Here is a 20,070-nt window from a genome sequence, read left to right as displayed (position 1 = left end):
CTTTCGTTTCTCATCACATGTCCGAGATATTGCAATTTCCTTTTTTTTATTGTATTTTCCATTTCCCTCTCTCTGCCTATTCTTCTTAACACTTCTGTATTAATGACTCTATCTACCTATGGAATCCTTAACAATCTTCTAAATATCCACATTTCAAACTTGTTAAGTCGATTTATTGTATTCCGGTTTAATGTCAATCATATGTTTTTTCCAGAGCTTGCCTTATAAGGAATATTTGATCGGTCATTGATCTTTCTTTACGAAACTTACACTGATTTTTATAGGGTTATTCCTCTGTAGTTTTCACATATTGTTTGGTCTCCTTTCTTGTGGATAGGTACAATTATACCTACATTCCAGTCTTCTGGCAACTTTATTTGCTTCCAAATCAGTTCTCTCTCTCTCCAATGGCGCTACAGTACAAATCGGGCCTTGGCCTCCTCCAAACTATGCCTCCAACTTTGTCGGTCCCGCGCCAATCTTCTCCAGGTTCTACCGTCTAGCAAATTTTTCGCGTCCGCTGCCACTTCATCCTCCCATCTTTTCCGTGGCCTTCCTTTTGGTCTTACGCACTGCATTTTACTATCAAGGGCTCTTTTCGGCAATCTTTCTGTCTCCATTCTTACTACATGACCAGCCCAGCGAAGTCTCTGAAGTTTAACGAATTCTGAGATCGGTGTCTCTTTGAACAGTCAAATCAGTTCTACCAATCGACATATACAGTATGTCAGGTTTTTTTGCCATGTTTTAAAAGTTCTGAAGCAATGCCATCTGCCCCAGGAGCTTTATTTTCTTTCAGTTTTTGTATAGTTTGGATGACTTCTACCTCTGTTGGGATGTTATCTTTCTCTCTTTCGTCGTCAATGTCCTCGAGTTGGATTTCTGATTCGTGGAGTCCTGTCTCACCTCTTATATTTAGCCTTTCCTCGAAGTTTTCTGCCCATCTTTCTAGTATCTGGTCCTGTTCACCAATGATCTCCCCTGTTCTATTTCTAACGATTGATAATCTAGGTTTGAATTCTTTCCTGTTCTGGGTAATCCTCTTGTAGAACTTTCGCGTTTCTGCTTGTGCCTTATAGTTTTCTAGTTCTTTTAGTTGGCTCTCTATATGCTCTTTCTCCTTTTTTTTTAAGTATTAGTTTTTCTTCTCGTCTCAGCTGCCTATACCCTTCCTCTGTTAATTTTAATTTTTTACGGTTTTGCTTTCTGTTTGTTACATTAATGGATGTATGGAGTGTATATGATGAAGAGTTGGAGTGAGAAAATTACGACAAATATTCATATCTTAATAATTAATTTATGGTGATAATTTAGTTATTGTGTGTTTAATGTATTTAAAACTACCTACAAAAATGTTGCAAAATTAAAATGAATGTTTTAATAAATACAAAATGAAAATCAACCTAGACAAAACTGAAATTATTTTAGTTCCCAAGAATGCCAAAGAAAATGATGTCAGGATAAGCAAGTTGAAAATTTAAAATATTTGAGCTCGATTGTAAATACTGAGTAGAAAATGAAACCAAAAAATCAACAACAGTAAAAATTGCAACTAAAATTTACCACGCATTAAACGAGATGTTTATTCGAAGAGAGGAAATCACTATCACCACCAATATAAAAGTAACAGTGTAATATACGTGCTCTTCTTCTTCTTCTTCAAGTGCCCTGTCCGTTGCGAACGTTGGCTATTAACATGGCAATTCTGATCTTGTTTGCGGCGCTTCTGAATAGTTCGACCGATGTGAGCCCGAACCACTTCCTCAGATTTTTAAGCCACGTGCTCGTGCTACTATATAACTCAGAAACTTGGACATTAAGTGACAAAAGCAAAAGTAAGATGCAAGCTTCTGAATGCAGTACCTTAGAGCGGTTTCGGGGTTTTGGGAGTGACGAATAGCGATAGATTGGAAAACGATTTTGGACGGGAACAATGTAATGTTGTATCGGTTTAAGACAAAGTGGAACAAAGACAACTTGCATGGTTCGGTCATATGGTCCGTATGGATGATAATAGGAAAGTGAGGCAAGTATGGCAAGCAGTAGTGAGACTACTATTCCAAAACCTCGAATGCCTTACACTCGTAAGAGTAAACAAGGCTTAAGGCTTAAGCAATTAAGTACTGGTTTTTAATATACAGTAGACTCCCTCTATAACGAGAACTGAAATGACAGACTAATTACCTCGTTATAAGCCGATCTCGTTATATCAGACAATAATAATACTGTGCATACATATGAATCTGTAGTTTTCTAAACCATTAACTTCCTATAGTGAAGCCATTCGGAGCAATATAAGATGCTAATAAATATTGTTTGAATGGCGTTTTTGAAAAAAAGTTATTTACTTTTATTGTCAATGAAATATATTAAAACATAAAAGAGTTGCTTACTTTTATTATCAATGATATACGTTAAAACAAAAAATCTGTACTTATATTTTTTTCCAACTACATAATGTATAGAGCGTATTTTCAAGGATAACATAAACTATTGCTTCTGCAATTTTAAGAACTCTGTCATTTTTAACTGCTTTAAATGGTCCAGTATCATTCTATCATATATTTTCTAAAGATGTGAAACAGTTGTATTTATTCATTGTAAAGAAGTTTATTGCGGGCTGCAGTTAAGTTTATTGAGGGGCTGTTTGAAAAGGTATTTATTTATAGCCACGACCGAACCAAAAACGTAAAAAACACGTTTTTGGATCTTATTTTCTCTCGTTATAACCAAATTTGCCTCGCTATAGATGGTTATAGTTCAATAGAAATTTCACGGGACATCTAATGTATCTCGTTATAAGCGAAACCTCGTAATAACCGTGTTCGTTATAGAGGGAGTATACTGTATTTTGTTTAATTTAACCATTTATTGATTTTTTATAATTTGTAATTTTAGTACACAATTGGTCTTACCTTTTTTATTGTACTGATGTGACTAGGCCAACTAAATAAGGAAACATCATCATCATCCTCATTATCAATAATATTGTTTCCATTTTCAACAGTTGTCGTAGATTCTTTAAAATTCTCTATACTTTCAACATTTGAAATTTTATTGGAAATTTTTGAAATTGTTTCTTGACTGGTAGCCACACTTTCTACTGATTTTGATTTTAGTGAGTCGCTTAGTGAATTTGAGCACCATTTTCCTTGAAAAATACATAGCTAACGATACATGGCTAAAAATTTTTCGGATATAATTTATTAAATATGTTAAATCATGAAAAATAGTCAGAAATAAATGTTCTCCCTTTTTACAGCTAGAAAAAAATGGGATATCCAGCACACATACACACACGCACGCACACACACACGCACACACACACACACACACACACACACACACACACATATATATATATATATATATATATATATATATATATATATATAATATAAATATATATATATATATATATATATATATATATATATATATATATATATATATAAATATAAACTAAGGTAATTGTTTTCACGTTCAAAGCGTTTTCTTCCTTCTCTATAATCTGAGCACTCGCGGATGTTTGCTATCTTAGGCTAGTGTATAATAAGACTTTACAAAAATGTTATGAATTTGCTAAAGAGATGCATCTCCGACATGTACTTCCTTTTCTATAATCTTCTCACTCACGGATCTTTGCTATCTTGGACTAGTATAAAATAAAAAAATTGGTAAGCATATATCAGAAATACATATTTATTTCGGCCCTCCATCTTTTTATATACCTTTTTATTATCCATTCTATGTGAGCTTAATCCAAAAATTTCTTTTTCTCTTAATTAATACATCCTCGCCATGTCTTGGTGTTGTATAGTCGACACGTAATTTCGTGAGAAAATTTATAGGAACCAGAGGAGTAAAATACTACTAAAATGGCAACACTGTTAGAGTTACCACTACTTTATTGAACAGTAGCGTAGATATCTAATTTTTAATTAAATAAAAGTTTTTATTTTTATTTAAGAAAAAGTTTCATTTTCTATAAAGTTTAAATAAAAAATATTGGTGTTGTTAACTTCTGTGATATATCTAGGAAGTGATAACACTAATCGACTCGGCTAAATAGAACTTATTCTAAAATAACAATACCTATAAAAAATTGTTAATAAAAGTAATTATCACATACAATTAAATAAATTTTTTATGTACAAGTATTTTAGTATACAAACGTTTTAATAACACAACTGCTCATAAGTTTTAAAACTTATGATCACATTTTATCCCTGATAACTTAGTTATTGTAATAAAAAAAATAAAGAATTAATTTTTTAAATTATATACAGCGTATTCTATTAACAACTTTGGTTTGACACCGTGTGAGAGAAGACTTAGTATCTCAATAATTTAAAAATGGGTAATAGGTCTAAAACTTTTATGAACATCTTTTTTATATATCTAGCAGGTATTTTATAATAACCTAACCTGTACTTTGATTATTTTAAATTAAATTATGTTGTATGTTTTTGTTCTATCATGAAGTGTATTTGTACTCTATTTTCAAAGATATATAAGCAAAACGAGAATTTGTACAATTACAATAAAAATAAAGGTTTCAACGAACACCTAGTTGGAAATAAGAACTTAATAATCTACTCATAATCACTGTTATCACTAGTATCAGTTGTATCTTCTATATTTATAGTTCATTTGGTTAATGCTGGTAAATATTTAACATAGTCATTTTCCACTGCGATTACGTGTTTGATTACACTTTTCCAGTTGGTTGCTGTGATCTTTGTGACTTCTCTTCTAATTAACTGGAGAGCAGTAGACAAAAATTTAGGAGCCACGTTTCTTCTTCTTCTATTACCTTTAAGTTGTGTCCATATTAACTCTATTGGGTTCAATTTACAATAGTAAGGAGGAAGTAATTGTAATACTGGGCATACCAAGCACGGTATGCCCATTACTGCGAGTACAGTTATCAACAACATATTCCTTCTGGTACTGTCTACTGTCAACAACCTCCAACAATTCCTTTTTACTATATGATGCTTCAAAGTACAAATCTTTCTCAAACAAATTCTTGAATTTGTAATTTGTTTCAAGTAATATTTGGAATTTTCTCATTAATCTTGAATAATATGATACGTTGTCCATGATAATCACACTATATTTAGGTAATCTCGGAAGAAGAGGTTCCTTTAATATTTTTTTGTAGGTATTAATAATACATCATCGATCCATCTATTTTCTCCACCGCAGTGTAAAATTATAATTCTCTGTCCTGTCATGTAGGTAAGATGTTTCTCCTATAGTCTTGTAGCAGATTGCTTTGGACACTCTGATAAACATGTTTCTACAATTGCTTCTGATTTAGACAATTTAGAACACAATTCTTCATAAACATGTTTCAGCATATGTTTGGATGGTATCATCAGAGAGGTATTGAAAATGTCGCTTACATTTTACTACACGGCTTTGTAAAGATATTCCAATTGATTAGAGGGTTCCGCTGGCTCTTCAGCTGCAGAAGTTAGTTTTATAAAAACTAACTTCTGTTTTTTTCTTCAAAAAAAACATTAAACGTTTACATCTATGGTTCCTGAGTTGAACTTTTTTAAAACTTCATTTCCATCATATTGATAGCTGAAAGCATTATAATTGACGCTCGAACTTCTTGTGCGATATATATGTATATATATATATATATATATATATATATATATATATATATATATATATATATATATATATATATAGATTTTTCAAACCATGATTCACAAATTGAACCCTCCTATCCTCATGATAATCTAGATTCACGTCTTTATTTTTTTTACAGATATTAATAATAAATCGTCGATGCATCCATTTTCTACACCGCAGTGTAAAATTATAATTCTGTCCTTTATTGGGCGGTAATGAATTAGAACACTTTTTGTGATTATTCGTCCAACTTTTTTCACGGTGTCATGAATACCATACCAGGTTTCATCCAAATAAACAATATTTCGTTTAAAAATAAAGTTTAAAATAATATAAAATATTATACCTGCCTACCCAATTGTAAACCACTGGACGGTCGAAACGAAATTTATTGGGATAAACTACTTTATGGTTTCGGTTGCTCATGCAAAAATTGTTATCTTACGCAAAGAATGCATCGATGATAACTTTATCTGAGCGACTGTACATATTTTACCAGGCTCATCTAAATGTAAATATCGATGAGAATATTAAAACTTTGTATTATTATACATCTTAGTCATTGATAATTTTGCAGTTAATAACTACTCCTGGTAGAGTACTTTTATTTTATTTTTTATTGTCTGCTTTTATTACAGATAAATATATTTTTACACAGTCTCACCGAAATACGAGGCGACTATAACACTGAAGACCTTGCTTTCCAGTAGATTGATGCGGCAAAATTGTTAAATGGCTACCGTGCTGATTCTATAGTATCTGTATTTGGATAGTTTGTGCCTACAGCGCTAAACCTGCTGTTTAAAGTCATTCATTCATATAATTTTACGACATTTACAACAGATAAAAGAGTTTACCAAGTTAGCCATAAAACAACAGTTTACGTATTACGTATAATTCTTATGTTTCATAAACCTAATCGGAAAATAACATTGATATTATTTATATTAATAGTATAAAAATGTGTGTTTAAAAGCATTAAAACACTTTAATAATATTACTGGTAGTTAGATTACATCGCAAACAATATAAAAACAAATCAGATCTACAGACAAACTTACCTTTGACATATTTTTGAATTTTTTGATCAAATATGAGAAAAATTATATATAGCACATACACAAGTACTAATGTGAGTGCTTCGTACCATTCTATCTGCTCGTTATTTAAAAACCATACCAGAAGACATACAGAAATGCCATATATTACAGAGTCTCTCGTAAGAGACCACCATTCCAACTGTGATTTACTTCCTGTCTGTAACATAAATTTTTTTATATACCTAATTTGGAATATTGATATATGAAATAGATAGTATTTTTAAGAAGAAGCAATCATGCAAAAATTTAAGAAAAATATAAAATTTATTAACAAATATGATTCTTTAATAGCATTTGTGACCGATTCTTATAAACTTTTTGATATTGAACACTGAAGAAATTAGGTACTAATGAAAAAAAAATAGGTATATACGTAAAGAAGTACAAAATCCCTTACAGGGGAAGATTTATTTCGTTACTTGGAACGCGCCTTAAAGCTATTATAATTAATCTGAGGAAAGTTGATAAGTGTTATTAGTAATTAAGGTGGGAACATGAGGGGCCAAAGTACGAGTGGTGACGTGATTTAAAAAGCTTTTGCAATTTTTAAAAAATATATATTGTTAATACCCTTTAAGTGACGTTTCATTAAAGAGTACTATCAACCGACACCACTGTCGTTATTGGATAAAAGAAATTCCTCATTGGAAAATGAAGACTCACACTCAATTTTCCAAAAAACTAAATGTGTGATTTATATGTTCAAGTATTATATAACGTATAACTGTACAAAAGTAAAAGTAATGGTAAAAGTAACAAGAGACACGTTGCTTTGTACAGATCTTCAATTAAGATATTTAAAAGCGTGATCCACAAGTCAAGTAATGTAATACTAACTGTATTACATAATTCACAATACAATGTAAACCATCAACATAAAAATAATAAATCAACATAAAAAATTTACCACATGAATCCCCTGTGGTATGATAGATAATAGGAAAAGAAATTCATTAAGCAGAGTATTATAAAGAATGTAATAGGATCCAGATAAAAGTAATACTTACGTTACAATATAAATTGTTAATACTTACAAATGCCAGGGTTAATCCACAACATGCTGTAACTCCTAAAATATTAAATACTGTCGAGCCTAATATAGTACCAAGTCCAATATCGCCTTCCGTCACAAAAGTACCGACAATATTTACAAAGAGCTCTGGAGAGGCAGTTGCTGTTGCCATGAAAGTTGCACCTCCTATGTCCGGTGGAACTCTTAAAACTAAAAAAACAATTCAGATTTTAAATTCTCAAATATTACTTAAATAAGACAAGAAAGAGAATATGGATTGAAAATATAAATTTTAATATTTAAAAATATTAATAAAAATAAAAAGGTAACTTATTTACAAAGCAAACAATTATTCTAATTATACAGAGCTTCAAAAATAGATAAGGCTATGGAACTAGAAGAAAAAGACAGCTTTAATTCGTTTTCACGTAAATTTCTGTACGGAACTGCTTCTGTATAAAGTATAAACCCAAAATTGAACAACGAAGATACTCTAACAACCTTAGAAATTTATAATTACATATTTGCATAAATCTGCAACAGTGTGACTCAAAAGTCAAATCTGGAGACCTTGGTGGCCATTCGATGGGCCCCCTTCTACCTATCCACCTACCTGGGAAAACGTTATTAGGGTAATTTCGTACCTCGGCGCCGTAGTGTGGGGGAGCCCCATCATGTTGGTACCACAAATAATTTCTATTTGGTAATAGCTGATTCAGTTGTGGCAACAGATAATCCCGAAGAAATTCTAGATAACAAGAAGCAGTTAAGTTTTCCTCAAAAAAATATGGTCCTACAATTTGATTGTTTATAATGCCGGCCCAAAACATTCACCTTCACGGAATATTGTGTTCTATACTCTTTCATCTAATGTGGATTTTTACTTGCCTAGTATCGATATGTCTGGCGACTTATCTTGAAACGCCAGTACAACGTCCAGTTTCTTGGCTTCGGATATTGATTTTCTACCACTTTTGGGAAGATCTTTAACATGGCCCGTTTCTTTAACTTTTTTTTCAATTTTACTTACTGCTGATTCAGTAATTGGTTCGCGATTGGGGTATTTAGCATTAAATAAATTACGAACTTCTGCTCGAGTCCTCGCTCTATCTCCATAACCAATCATGATTAAAATATCGATTCGTTTTGTTTCTGTTAGTTTCATTTTTGTAAATGCTATTATTAATGTCGGCAAAAAACTCGAAGAGTAAAAATTGGACGTCTATTATTTGACAGATTCACAAATCATTGACAAACAAAGACGAGTCAATGACAATACTGATTTAAATATTTTTGAAAAATTACTTGGAATGCTTACTACAATAATTAATTTCAGATTATAATGTAGCATTGTTTATTATCAATGTATTGTGTCTTCGGAACTTACAAAAAACACTATTTCGTTTTATTCAAGTGGCGTTCCTTAGTGTATTTTAGTTCAGTGAATGAATATTTATTGTAATTCCACGTTACTTAACAAGGTTCATAATTTTGGTGAACCCTGTAGAAATAAATATTCATGAGATTACATCGTTGTAAAAACGATAAGGAGACCTTTCAAATGAGCTGTCGCGTGACCTCGGTTTGTATTTAAAAAAATCGTCGATTACGTCATTACGCCGACACTGATGACGTAATGTCCAACACGTATATGTCAGTTGATGGTTATTCAAAAATTAAAATTAACGTGTTTTAAGTTTTTTTTTAAAAGTCATCTGTTTCTGAAATAATGAATTTATTCCATACATTTGCATCGTACTGTATATCACGGGTATATATCGTACCATTTAAGTTTTTTCCCGAGTCTCACTTTTTCTAACGCTAGATTTGAAATACTTCTTAAACATCCCCTTGTATTCGTACTTTATAACCGACTTTCCTCATTGTCAATTTAGTTAATTCTACCAATCCTTTTGGATTATTTCCAACAATATTTTACAACAAAGTTGTAAAATTTCCCAGTAAAATAAAAACTTCCTGACAAAGTTTTATTAGATAGTACAGTTCTGTCGATTTTCCTTCCCTTTCCAAGTTATGTACTTCTATTTATGTCATTAGTTAATATTCTGTCCAGCTTTTCATATTATTCATATTCACGTTTTAAAGAAGACCATATAAAATCTACAAAGTTTAATAATCTCATAAGAGTTAAATATTCCATACGAGGTGTGTAAATCAACGTTAAACCATAAATAATATTAATTTTAATGTTGAAAAAATTATTTTATTAATCACGTTTTAATCAAGACCATATAAATTCTACAACATTTAATAATCTCACAAGAGGATTACCTAAATGAAGCTATTTAATGGTTTCGTTCATTAACAGCACACGTGACTGGTGATTTTTAATGTCCATGAAACGTATTTTTTATAATGAATCATTTACACACAAAAACAATTATAATTACGACATTAAGTTTATTAACATTTGGATGTTAAAAAAATTACGTATTTTTCCTTTATTAAGGCTACCCCACAGAAATTACACGTGTCTGCGCCTATACTAACCTTGATGCTTCGCCAGACAAATTGAGTCAACTATTTTTAATTTTTTTTTTGGATAAACTTTTTAAATGTGGGTGAGAAATAAAAACATAAAGTGGCATCGTTACTTTAAGAAAAGTATTTCAGAACTGTTAAATTTTAACTGTTCCATACAAAAGTTTTTATTCATTTTATTATCAATATACAGTAAAACCTCTGTAAGCAACTACTTTAATAACGTGACTACCTGCGTATAACGACCGAATCTGATTTTTTTTAAAATAAATTAAAAAGATGAAGCAATAGTTAATTTCCAATTAAAAATAAAAATTTTACTATACAGTGTGTCCAATAAAAGACTGCACCTATTTTTAAATTGATATCAATATGCTCATTTATGTATGAAATTACAATTAGTTCAAATTATATTTAATATGTAAAAAACAACGTAATGCGGTTCAGTTGCTTTAATTTTCCTATGTTCTCTTTTAAACGACCACTCCTGTTTAGCGACCAGCTTTGGATTCCACGGGGGTGGGCGCTACTGGAAGGTTTTACTGTATTATAGTTATTATTCAGCTTTAGTTAGTATTCAGCTTTAAGCCGTACTACTTGCTCCCATTCATCCTGTATACCTAGAGAATCAAAAGGAATGATCTCTACGGGGAATCCCTTTCCATGCTATCGACCCCCGAGTGACGTGGTAAGCTGAGGTATCTCCCACACAATATTTTAATATTATATAGATTTAAGCACTCACTTCCTGTAATGGAAAAAAATAGTTCATAACAGATACGGCCGGAATTGAGCCAGAGGATTGCGCTCTAAGGGATTTTTTTTCGTGTTATCCAGCCCTAGATAACGTGGTGTATTAAGGTATTTCCCAAAACGTGTGTGACTCATCGAGAGGTAGCCATCAGTACGAGTTTTGCATGGTCTTAAAGAGATTTTCACTAAGGCTCAGATGCTTGATATTCCCTAGAAAGCACTTTGGGATGAATCTGTAATAGAAAGTCTGGGTTCTTTAATTTTTCATCGTTTCCTAATTTTTATCTTAAGATCTTAGTACTTGGTGCCATCTTCTCGTTATAATAAACCAAACGACTGTTGGATGGCAACTACAGCAAATATACCACATATGCCACAGCAATGAGTGTTGTTGTACTTGTCATTCTCAGGTATTGTTAGGGGTGTATTGAAAATAAGAGAGAGGGTTAGTTTGGAGAAGTTCCAGTTGTTTAGCTATCTCTTGATGAAGTATCGTTCCTCTTTTATATATTAAACTTAACTAGACTCACTGATTTTAAGAGGAAAACCCACCCATCTCAGATACTTACTGTACTTATCAAAAGAATTGAGCTCTATGCTTTTTACATGTTATCGAGCCCTAAATGACCTGGTGTGCTGAGGTAAATGTCAAAAACACATCTGAAGGTCTCGAGTAGTACCCGTCTGTGCATGGTCTTCTTCTTCTCAACGTGCCCCATTCCTAATGACATTGGCGATCATCATGGCCCATTTGACTCTATCTGCAGCCGTTCTGAAAAAAGTTCTATTGACGTTTTCCTTCTCCATTGTCTCAGATTCTTCAGCCAGAACGTGCGTCTTCTCCTCGGTCCTCTTTTGCCTTCCACCTTTCCTTGTATGACCAGCCGCATCAATTCGTATTTCTCGTTTCTTAGTATGTGTCCAAAGTAGCTCATTTTTCTCTTCTTTATAGTGTAGAGTATTTCTTTACCTTTTTTCAGTCTTCGTTGCGTTTCCGCATTTGTTATGTGTTGTGTCCAAGATATTTTCCACATTCTTCGATAACACCACATTTCAAAGTTAATGAGTTTTGTCTCTGTCTGTTGAGGCTATGTTGTCGTCATAATCCTGGCTGACTTCATTAGAATACCGATTATGGAAAGGTTTCTTTATCTAGATACGCGCTTTTTTTCGTTTAATTGATAATTATGTTTTATTGTATTATTGTCTCTAATTTTTATAATTTTTTTGTATAGTAGACGGCTAGAGCCCATTTAAATTGCCTTTAATGAGATCTTAAATAAAAATTAATTAAATAACGTTTTATATGTTTGAAGGAGGTAGGATTAAAGGAAATCATGTATAGGCTTTATTTGATCGCCGTCTTTTGGTTTGTCTCTTTTAACTGAGTTCTGGGACATCTATACATACAAATAAGTAGTAATCTGCAAGCATGGCTTTCTTCCAATACACTTGTTACCTTTTTATATTACCGAAATATCCTGATGGAATCTTTATTCAATCTTTTACGCACAGCTCCACATTTAGACGTAAAATGTCGAGATGGAAATGAAGAAAGTGGATTTTATGGACAATGGACATGTTTCTATCGATATCTTTGAGTTTGTCTTAATAGAAAGTAATACTTTCACTAAATTAGGGTTAAAAATCCACAAATATTTCCCGTGATAACTTTCCAAGCTTTTTGTGACCAGAAAGACGAAGTGTCTACCTCAGGACTAGCAGCCTCCAGTGGAGTCTTACGTTACCATGTTATCTATTCCTGTTGTAACTTAAACACCATAGCTAATAAAGTTAAAAAATGTAACTCAAAGTTACTTTAACAACATTTAAAGAGTTTTTACCCACATATTTAGCGGCTATTAACATGAACATACAGATAGCACTGATAATGGAATATTAATTCCGAAAATGTTCTGTGATGTAGCCCGATAGGGTTTTTAATATTATACCTTTTATAAAGGAATTTTTCAATTAATTTTGTGTGATACATGGTATACAGCTAGCTACAGGAATTTAGTTTCCTTGTGGATTTTCTTCTTTACTTGTATTAGTGGCGAATTTTATAAGATATTCGAAATAATGTCCTTAAAGCGTATACCTACTGTTTATTAGAATTAGTACATTGCCAATTTTTATTACATTTTGTTACAAATATAATACTGAAATAAAATATGGAGAAGTCACAATATCACTAATAGTAGTGAGTATCACACTATACAGTATACTCCCTCTATAACGAACACGGTTATTACGAGGTTTCGCTTATAATGAGGTACATTAGATGTCCCGTGAAATTTCTATTGAACTATAACCCTCTACAGCGAGGCAAATTTGGTTATAATGAGAGAAAGTAAGATCGAAAAAAGTGTTTTTTTTTACGTTTTTGGCCCGGCCATGGCTATAAATAAATACCATTTTTAACTGCCGCCCGCAATAAACTTCTTCTGTTTAATCTAGCGGCCGATATTGTGTTGTCGGAAATTTACAATTTATGATTTACAAGTGTCAGTGTAAGGGTTTGACCATTCGCACCTAATAGTGAGAAGGTCTTAATGGACAAGATGTGAAAGTGCTTTAAACATTATAAGAAACTTTGACAAAGACAAAACGCAAATGAAGAAGCATACATCTATTTCACGTCTTTAGAAAATATGATAGATAGAATGATACTGGACAATTTAAAGCAGTCAAAAACGACAGACTTCTTCCAATTGCAGAAGCAATAGTTTATGTTATCCTTGAAAATACGCTTTATACAGATTTACAGAATACAGATTTTTTGTTTTAACGTAGGTATATCATTGACACTAAAAGTAAACTACTCTTTTTTGTTTTAATGTATTTCATTGATAATAAAAGTAAACTTTTTATCAAAAACGCCATTCAAACAATATTTAGCATCTTATATTGCTTCGAATGGCTTCACTATAGGAAGTTAATGTTATAGAAAACTACATATTCATATGTATGCACAGTATTATTGTTGTTTGATATAACGACATCGCCTTATAACGAGGTAATTAGTCTGCCAATTCAGTTCTCGTTATAGAGGGAGTCTACTGTAATAAACTTACGTTTACATAAGAAACGTAAGGTATTTAACCAGAAAGAAATCAATGAATATTTAACAAAAGTTGTCGGGAAAGCATATGGAAAGGATATGTTAAAGATTTTATTTTTAACGTATATGACAAGTTTTCATCCAAACAACCGAAGAACGTTAACGAAGAGAAATTTCCGATGATCACCATAGTGATAGAGACATACGATAAATTTTAACGACAAAATAGGTTATAGCTTTGGAAGATGAACGAAGTCTGAACTTTACTAGTGCAATTTTCACTCTATCACAGTACTAAAAAATTACGTTTCGATTGCCTTCTACCTTTGTAATACTTACTGACTAGATGCCAACCATGTAGTTCTAATCATGTGATAATAAAGATCATAATATAGATAGAAGAATTAACGAATTAATTAGACACAAGTGATGATGGATTCCAAGAATTTAGAAAATTTGTAACAAAAATACTATTTCGTAATGACAAATTTTACTCTATCAGTGGTAGTATATCTCACTTAATTCTTACTTTTTCTACACCACCTAATATATTTACTGAACATTTATATTTTATTATTGTTTTAATCTGCTAAAGTTAAATAAACACAATCTAAATTTGTCAATATACATTCAGTAAAGTATTATCTTAATAAATATGCGCATTTCACAATTAACGACAGAACTGACTACAAAATTTAAACGAGAAATTCAAACGTATCCAAGAACCGCTTTAAAAGAAAATATGAGAGAAAAAGCATTATAAATTATTATAGCAGCATTATTATTATATAAAAGCATTATAGCTAAATTACTTGAACGCCACAAAGTAATTGAAATTTCGCGCGTTTAAAGATTTGTTTCAAAACTGATTTAAGAGCTTGATTTATACCCTAAAAATTACTAAAATTCTGCCCAGATTTATCGTATTTATATCAAAATTTACTCTCCTTTCCTCACTTTCCCTGACACCTATATTTTGCTCTCTCTCTCTCTCTCTCTCTCTCTCTCTTTCTCTCTCTCTCTCTCTCTCTCTCTCTATATATATATATATATATATATATATATATATATATATATATATAAATATATATATATTTATATATATATATATATATATGTATATATTTAAAAATATATATATATATATATATATATATATATATATATAATTATATACAGGGTGTTCAGAAACTCTCCTGACAAACGAAGACCGGAGATTTCTCAGATAATTTTAGGACAATTTAATCCAATTCACTTAGTCCGAAAATGCTTCCTAAGTGAGCTGGAGCTCTTTGTATCGGAACGTAATAAACAAATGCTTTTATGTATCCCCAAACAACCACAGGCGACCTTGCTGGCCAAGCAACTGGACCGCCTCTTCCAATTCAGTTGTCTTCACAGTTATTATCCAGAAAGTTTTGCCGATAAAGGCACATCATTTAACGAATCAGGTAAAACATTTTGCAGGAAATGTAAGTAATTAGCACCATTTAAACGAGCAGGCAATTCCACAGGCCCAAGTAGGTAATCGTTACCTACTCCTATCCAGACGTTTATGCTAAACCTATGCTGATGCTTAAATTCTTGAACAACGTGGTGATTCACGTTTCACGCACAGGTAAATCTCCTTGCGGCAGTGCTTGTACCTTTGTAAAATAAAAACGAGATAAATTTTCGTTGTGTAAGATATTTCTACGAAAGATTTTAAAATTGTGGGATACATGGCAGATAGCCTTCGATTGCTAATTTCTGGATTTTCCTCAACTTCCATTAAAATAACTGTGCCATCTTCAAGTGCTGTTGTTACATGTTTATAATATTTTAAGACCATTGAACCTCTTTCTCTTAATTGTTAATGAAGATCTGTAAATGTTGAGAGAATATGATCACGATTGGGAAATTTTTCAGGGTATCTACGTTGTGCTGCTCGAGCGTCACACCTCATTTCGCCATAAACTAAAGCATATTAGCGTAATCGTCATTAGTAAAAACCATTTTTGTTGAACTGAAATTGTTATATTTGAATACCACAAAATAACTAAAAGATATACTTCGCGAACTGACCACCATTTGACAATGAAAAACGTAGGTTATACTTATGTTGACAGGTCCACGGCCAACTAGTGCAAAAAATATTCATTTAACTTTCATGGCAAAAAAAAAACGAAAAATTATCAAATCGATTGATCGATCGAAAACGGTGTATTCTATCGACTTAAAGTAACAGTACCTTTAAGTACTAAAATACCTGAAAATTTATTAATCTAGTGTTACGAATGCTTAAAAGATAAAGACAAAAAAGTTATGAGTTAAAATAACCATTGACCTACCCAAACCGGACGCCTATGATCGTTACTAGAAATTTGCAGTTAATGAAATTGATTCAACTCTGTAGGATAAATAATCGTACTAGTTTTCGTTTGTCTAAATAGAAGCGTTCTGGAGGTATTTAAAAAAATAATAATCACAAGGCACCATCTTCAAAGAGCTCTAGCTCCCTTAGGAAGCATTTTTGGACTAGGTGAATTGGGTTAAGTTATCTTAAAATTATTTGAGGAATCTTCGGTCTTCGTTTGTCAAAAGAGTTTCTGGACACCGTGTATATAATTAATTTTCAAACAATTAAATGCATAAAAGTTAAAATACCCAAATTTGCACAAGAGGACAAGGTCTCATCAGTCATCCTTTCCCAGTTGGATAAACCAAGAGGGTTGGTTTATCCGAATAATGTCAACCCATTATAAATTAAATAAATGGACCATGTTTGAGTTGAAGGCATGTTGAAAATCATGCGGAGCTATGAGTAGAAGGTAACTCCAGCCCGGCGCAAAATTTCTCATTGTGCAAAAGATAAAGATAACACAGGAACATAGATTTTTTAGACGAGTATTTATATCCATCTTGAAATGACGATAGTCGACTCTATTCGACGTTTCGATTTTCATATTGGGTAAAAGTTTAAATGCTCTAAATATATCTGGAGTATTGGTCACCGGTTTATTGTATTCTATAAACTTATTACTTCTGCGAAACAAATACATCCACAAAATAATATAAAAGTGTTTCGAAATAGCAAAATAGGAAAATTGATCCACAAAATCTAAGCACAATTGCAAAACATGGGATAATTTTAAATTTAACTTTAGAAAACATGTTAAAACCGTTAATAAAAAAATATAAAATGTTTCCGTTTTTTGCTCTGGGTCAAGAAAGTGTACAATTACTGTCTAAAAGCATACTGAGTATCGACATTGTATCGATGTAGAAGTGGTTGATTTTTCATGGCATCATGACATAGCTCATGTTCTTTAAACATGAGTGTTAGAAGGTAAGCCTCCTTGGCGGTTACTTATCAAACGTACCTAGTCGGGACCGTATGTATGGAGATAAAAAACAAGTGTTAACTGTGTAACACAGGTACGACAAAGAGGTTGGAGCTTAATGTTATGGTTAGCATGCCACCCTCATCTAGAGACGAACTCGTCTAGGCAATGTTTCTGCTAAATAGAAAAGAAGTACGTGTTGGTGCGAAACCAAAACCTCACACCACCTGCTACGGTAAAACATATGCTAGTGGAAAAGTGCGAAAACAGTAAGTGCGTAAAAAGTAACAGAATTAAATACCATTTACCAAATAATCTTTAACACATATTAAATTCAAAAAACACTACAGAAACCGACTTTTGTTTTTAAAAGACTAATTTACTAGGCAGAGTGTAATTAATTTTTTTGTAAATAGAATTTTGTTATTTATTTAATATTATGAGTGTGCCTCAGTTTGTTTGTATGCCTATTTTAGTGATGGCTTATTCCATCAGTTATAGTAATTTTTCATTATTTGTAATTATTTTTAGTAAATTTCCGACCTCCCGGTATAGTTTTATTGTTAACTGCCGCAGCATTTTTATAGTTCTCCAATCAATATCTCACTGATTACCAACATTGATCTACATGGTTCGCAACTTAAGTTTTATTGTTGCATGTAGAAAAGTAAAGGTTTTTTTATTACCGGACCTTTTCGATCTTGGTATTTTACTTTTGTGGTCTTAACTATTTTATCCTTAATTTACTTTTAGATATAAATGATTTACTACTATGAACTAGTAGTCGAGACTTATAATTACATTTAGGAGCAAGATATAGAAATAGTGAAAACTACGTGAGTTTTACTCTTTTTTTGATAAGCATTTTATTAATTTTAGAAGAAACTTTTTTGAATTCAAATACCTTACATATTTTATTATTATGACATCATCAGTAGTATTTTACTAAGATTTATAATGTTCAGATATGTAGTTTCTGCAGACTTTACAAAAATGTATAGACAAATTTTAATTCACAATGATCATAAGTCATTACTGGAGAGATAATCCAGAACAAGACCTTTCAGTTTCTGAGCTAAATACAATAACTTATGGAACAACTTCGGCTCCATATTTAGCAATAAAATATTTATAAACACTAGCTCAAGAACATATAAATTCATTTCCATTAGCATCACAAACAATTCTAAAAACTTTTATGTAGATGATCTACTCACTGGTTCTAATAGTATCTCTGAATTAATTCAAACATGTCAAGAAATCTCATTTATTCTAAACTCTGCTGGATTTCCTCTAAGAAAATGGACTGCTAATAATCCAAATGTTCTTCAAACCATTTCCAGTAACGATTATTCATTAGCCATATTTAAATTAGGAAAAAATGAAGCTTCAAAAACATTAGGTATTTACTGGTACAGCCTATTAGATGTTTCAAAATATTCAATTAATAATAATATTTATCCATTAACTAATATTTGTAAGTTCACTTACAAAAAGACAAGTACTTTCAGATATAGCACAAATTTAGGATCCATTAGGTTTAATCAGCCCTTGTATAATTGAAAAAAAAATAATGATACAAAAATTATGGTCATTAAACAAGACATGGGATGAACCCATTCCAGATGATCTATCTTTAGAATAGCAACGGTTTAGAACTGAATTGTTAGAATTAAATTAATTATCCATTCCTAGATATGTTATAAAAAATGAGTATAAGTTGATAGACATCCATGGTTTTTGTAAAAAGTTCTGTCTTGATGTTGTAGAAAAGTTTTCTTTTTTTAGTTTCAACTGATGACTTCTGAGCAGTTCATCGTGATTTATGGTAAACATTTCATCGAGATGTTCAAAATTGAATTTTATTATTTTATTGTTGTAATTAAGTCTCCAAGTTGTCGGCGAAGTTCAAAAGAAGTTAAGTTAGCCATACTAAGTCATTCTGCATATTTCTGCAAAGGAATTCGAATGGCTTTTCTTTGAATGTTTTTTCAATAAAGTCTTATCTCGAACCAAATCAGGATACCACGTTGGTTCAGCATATTCAAATAGGGGTCTTACGTAAAGAGTGTAAAAACACCTCCGAATAAGATACAGTCTGGAGTTCGCACGTTTACAAACAGAGATAATATGATTGGACCAAGTTAGGCTGCTGTTTACGATAACACTAAGGTCGTTATACAAAAACACAGAATCTAATGGCTGTCCATTAACAAAGTACGGCAAAAGTGGGTTATTTTTACCAATTCGAAGCACTACACATTTTTCCGCATTTAAGGATAGTAACCACTGGAAACACCAAGTTAAAATATAGTCCAAGTCCATTTGGAGGGTTAGCTAATTTATGATTTGATTGGCATATATTTTTGTGTCATCAGCGTAGAGTGATAATTTACTTGAAACATAATAAGGAACATCGCTGGTATAAACCGTAAATAGCAGAGGTCCAAGGACAGAACCCTAAGGCACTCCACTTTCCACTAACCTGTCCTGTGTTAGTTCTTAGACGGAATTCTTCAGTTTATTAGAAAAATATTGTATCATAAACTCTAAAATATTTACAAGACATAACTTATTTAGACATTAATGCTATTATACCCTTTGTAATGTTGTTTGTAATCGCCCCCGCATGAGTGGCCATAGTTGTCGAGCACGTAAATGTAA

The 20,070-nt window shown here is 31.7% G+C and overlaps 1 protein-coding gene across 1 annotated transcript in view; it reads right to left on the bottom strand.

Annotated features, from left to right (window-relative positions):
* Positions 1-20,070, bottom strand: part of LOC140439509 (sodium/potassium/calcium exchanger 4-like) — a 42,189-nt gene that overhangs the window by 21,298 nt on the left and 821 nt on the right. The window contains exons 2-4 of the mRNA XM_072529474.1: positions 7,787-7,974; positions 6,714-6,909; positions 2,916-3,151 (exon numbers count right to left, since the gene is read on the bottom strand). Coding sequence (XP_072385575.1) covers positions 2,916-3,151; positions 6,714-6,909; positions 7,787-7,974 — 620 coding nt within the window. The remainder of the gene's footprint in view (positions 1-2,915; positions 3,152-6,713; positions 6,910-7,786; positions 7,975-20,070) is intronic.

The sequence above is a fragment of the Diabrotica undecimpunctata genome, chromosome 4 (assembly GCF_040954645.1).
Source record: "Diabrotica undecimpunctata isolate CICGRU chromosome 4, icDiaUnde3, whole genome shotgun sequence".
NCBI classification, from domain to species: domain Eukaryota; kingdom Metazoa; phylum Arthropoda; class Insecta; order Coleoptera; family Chrysomelidae; genus Diabrotica; species Diabrotica undecimpunctata.
Note: the sequence above shows the minus strand (reverse complement) of the source record. Positions and strands in the feature narration are given on the sequence as shown.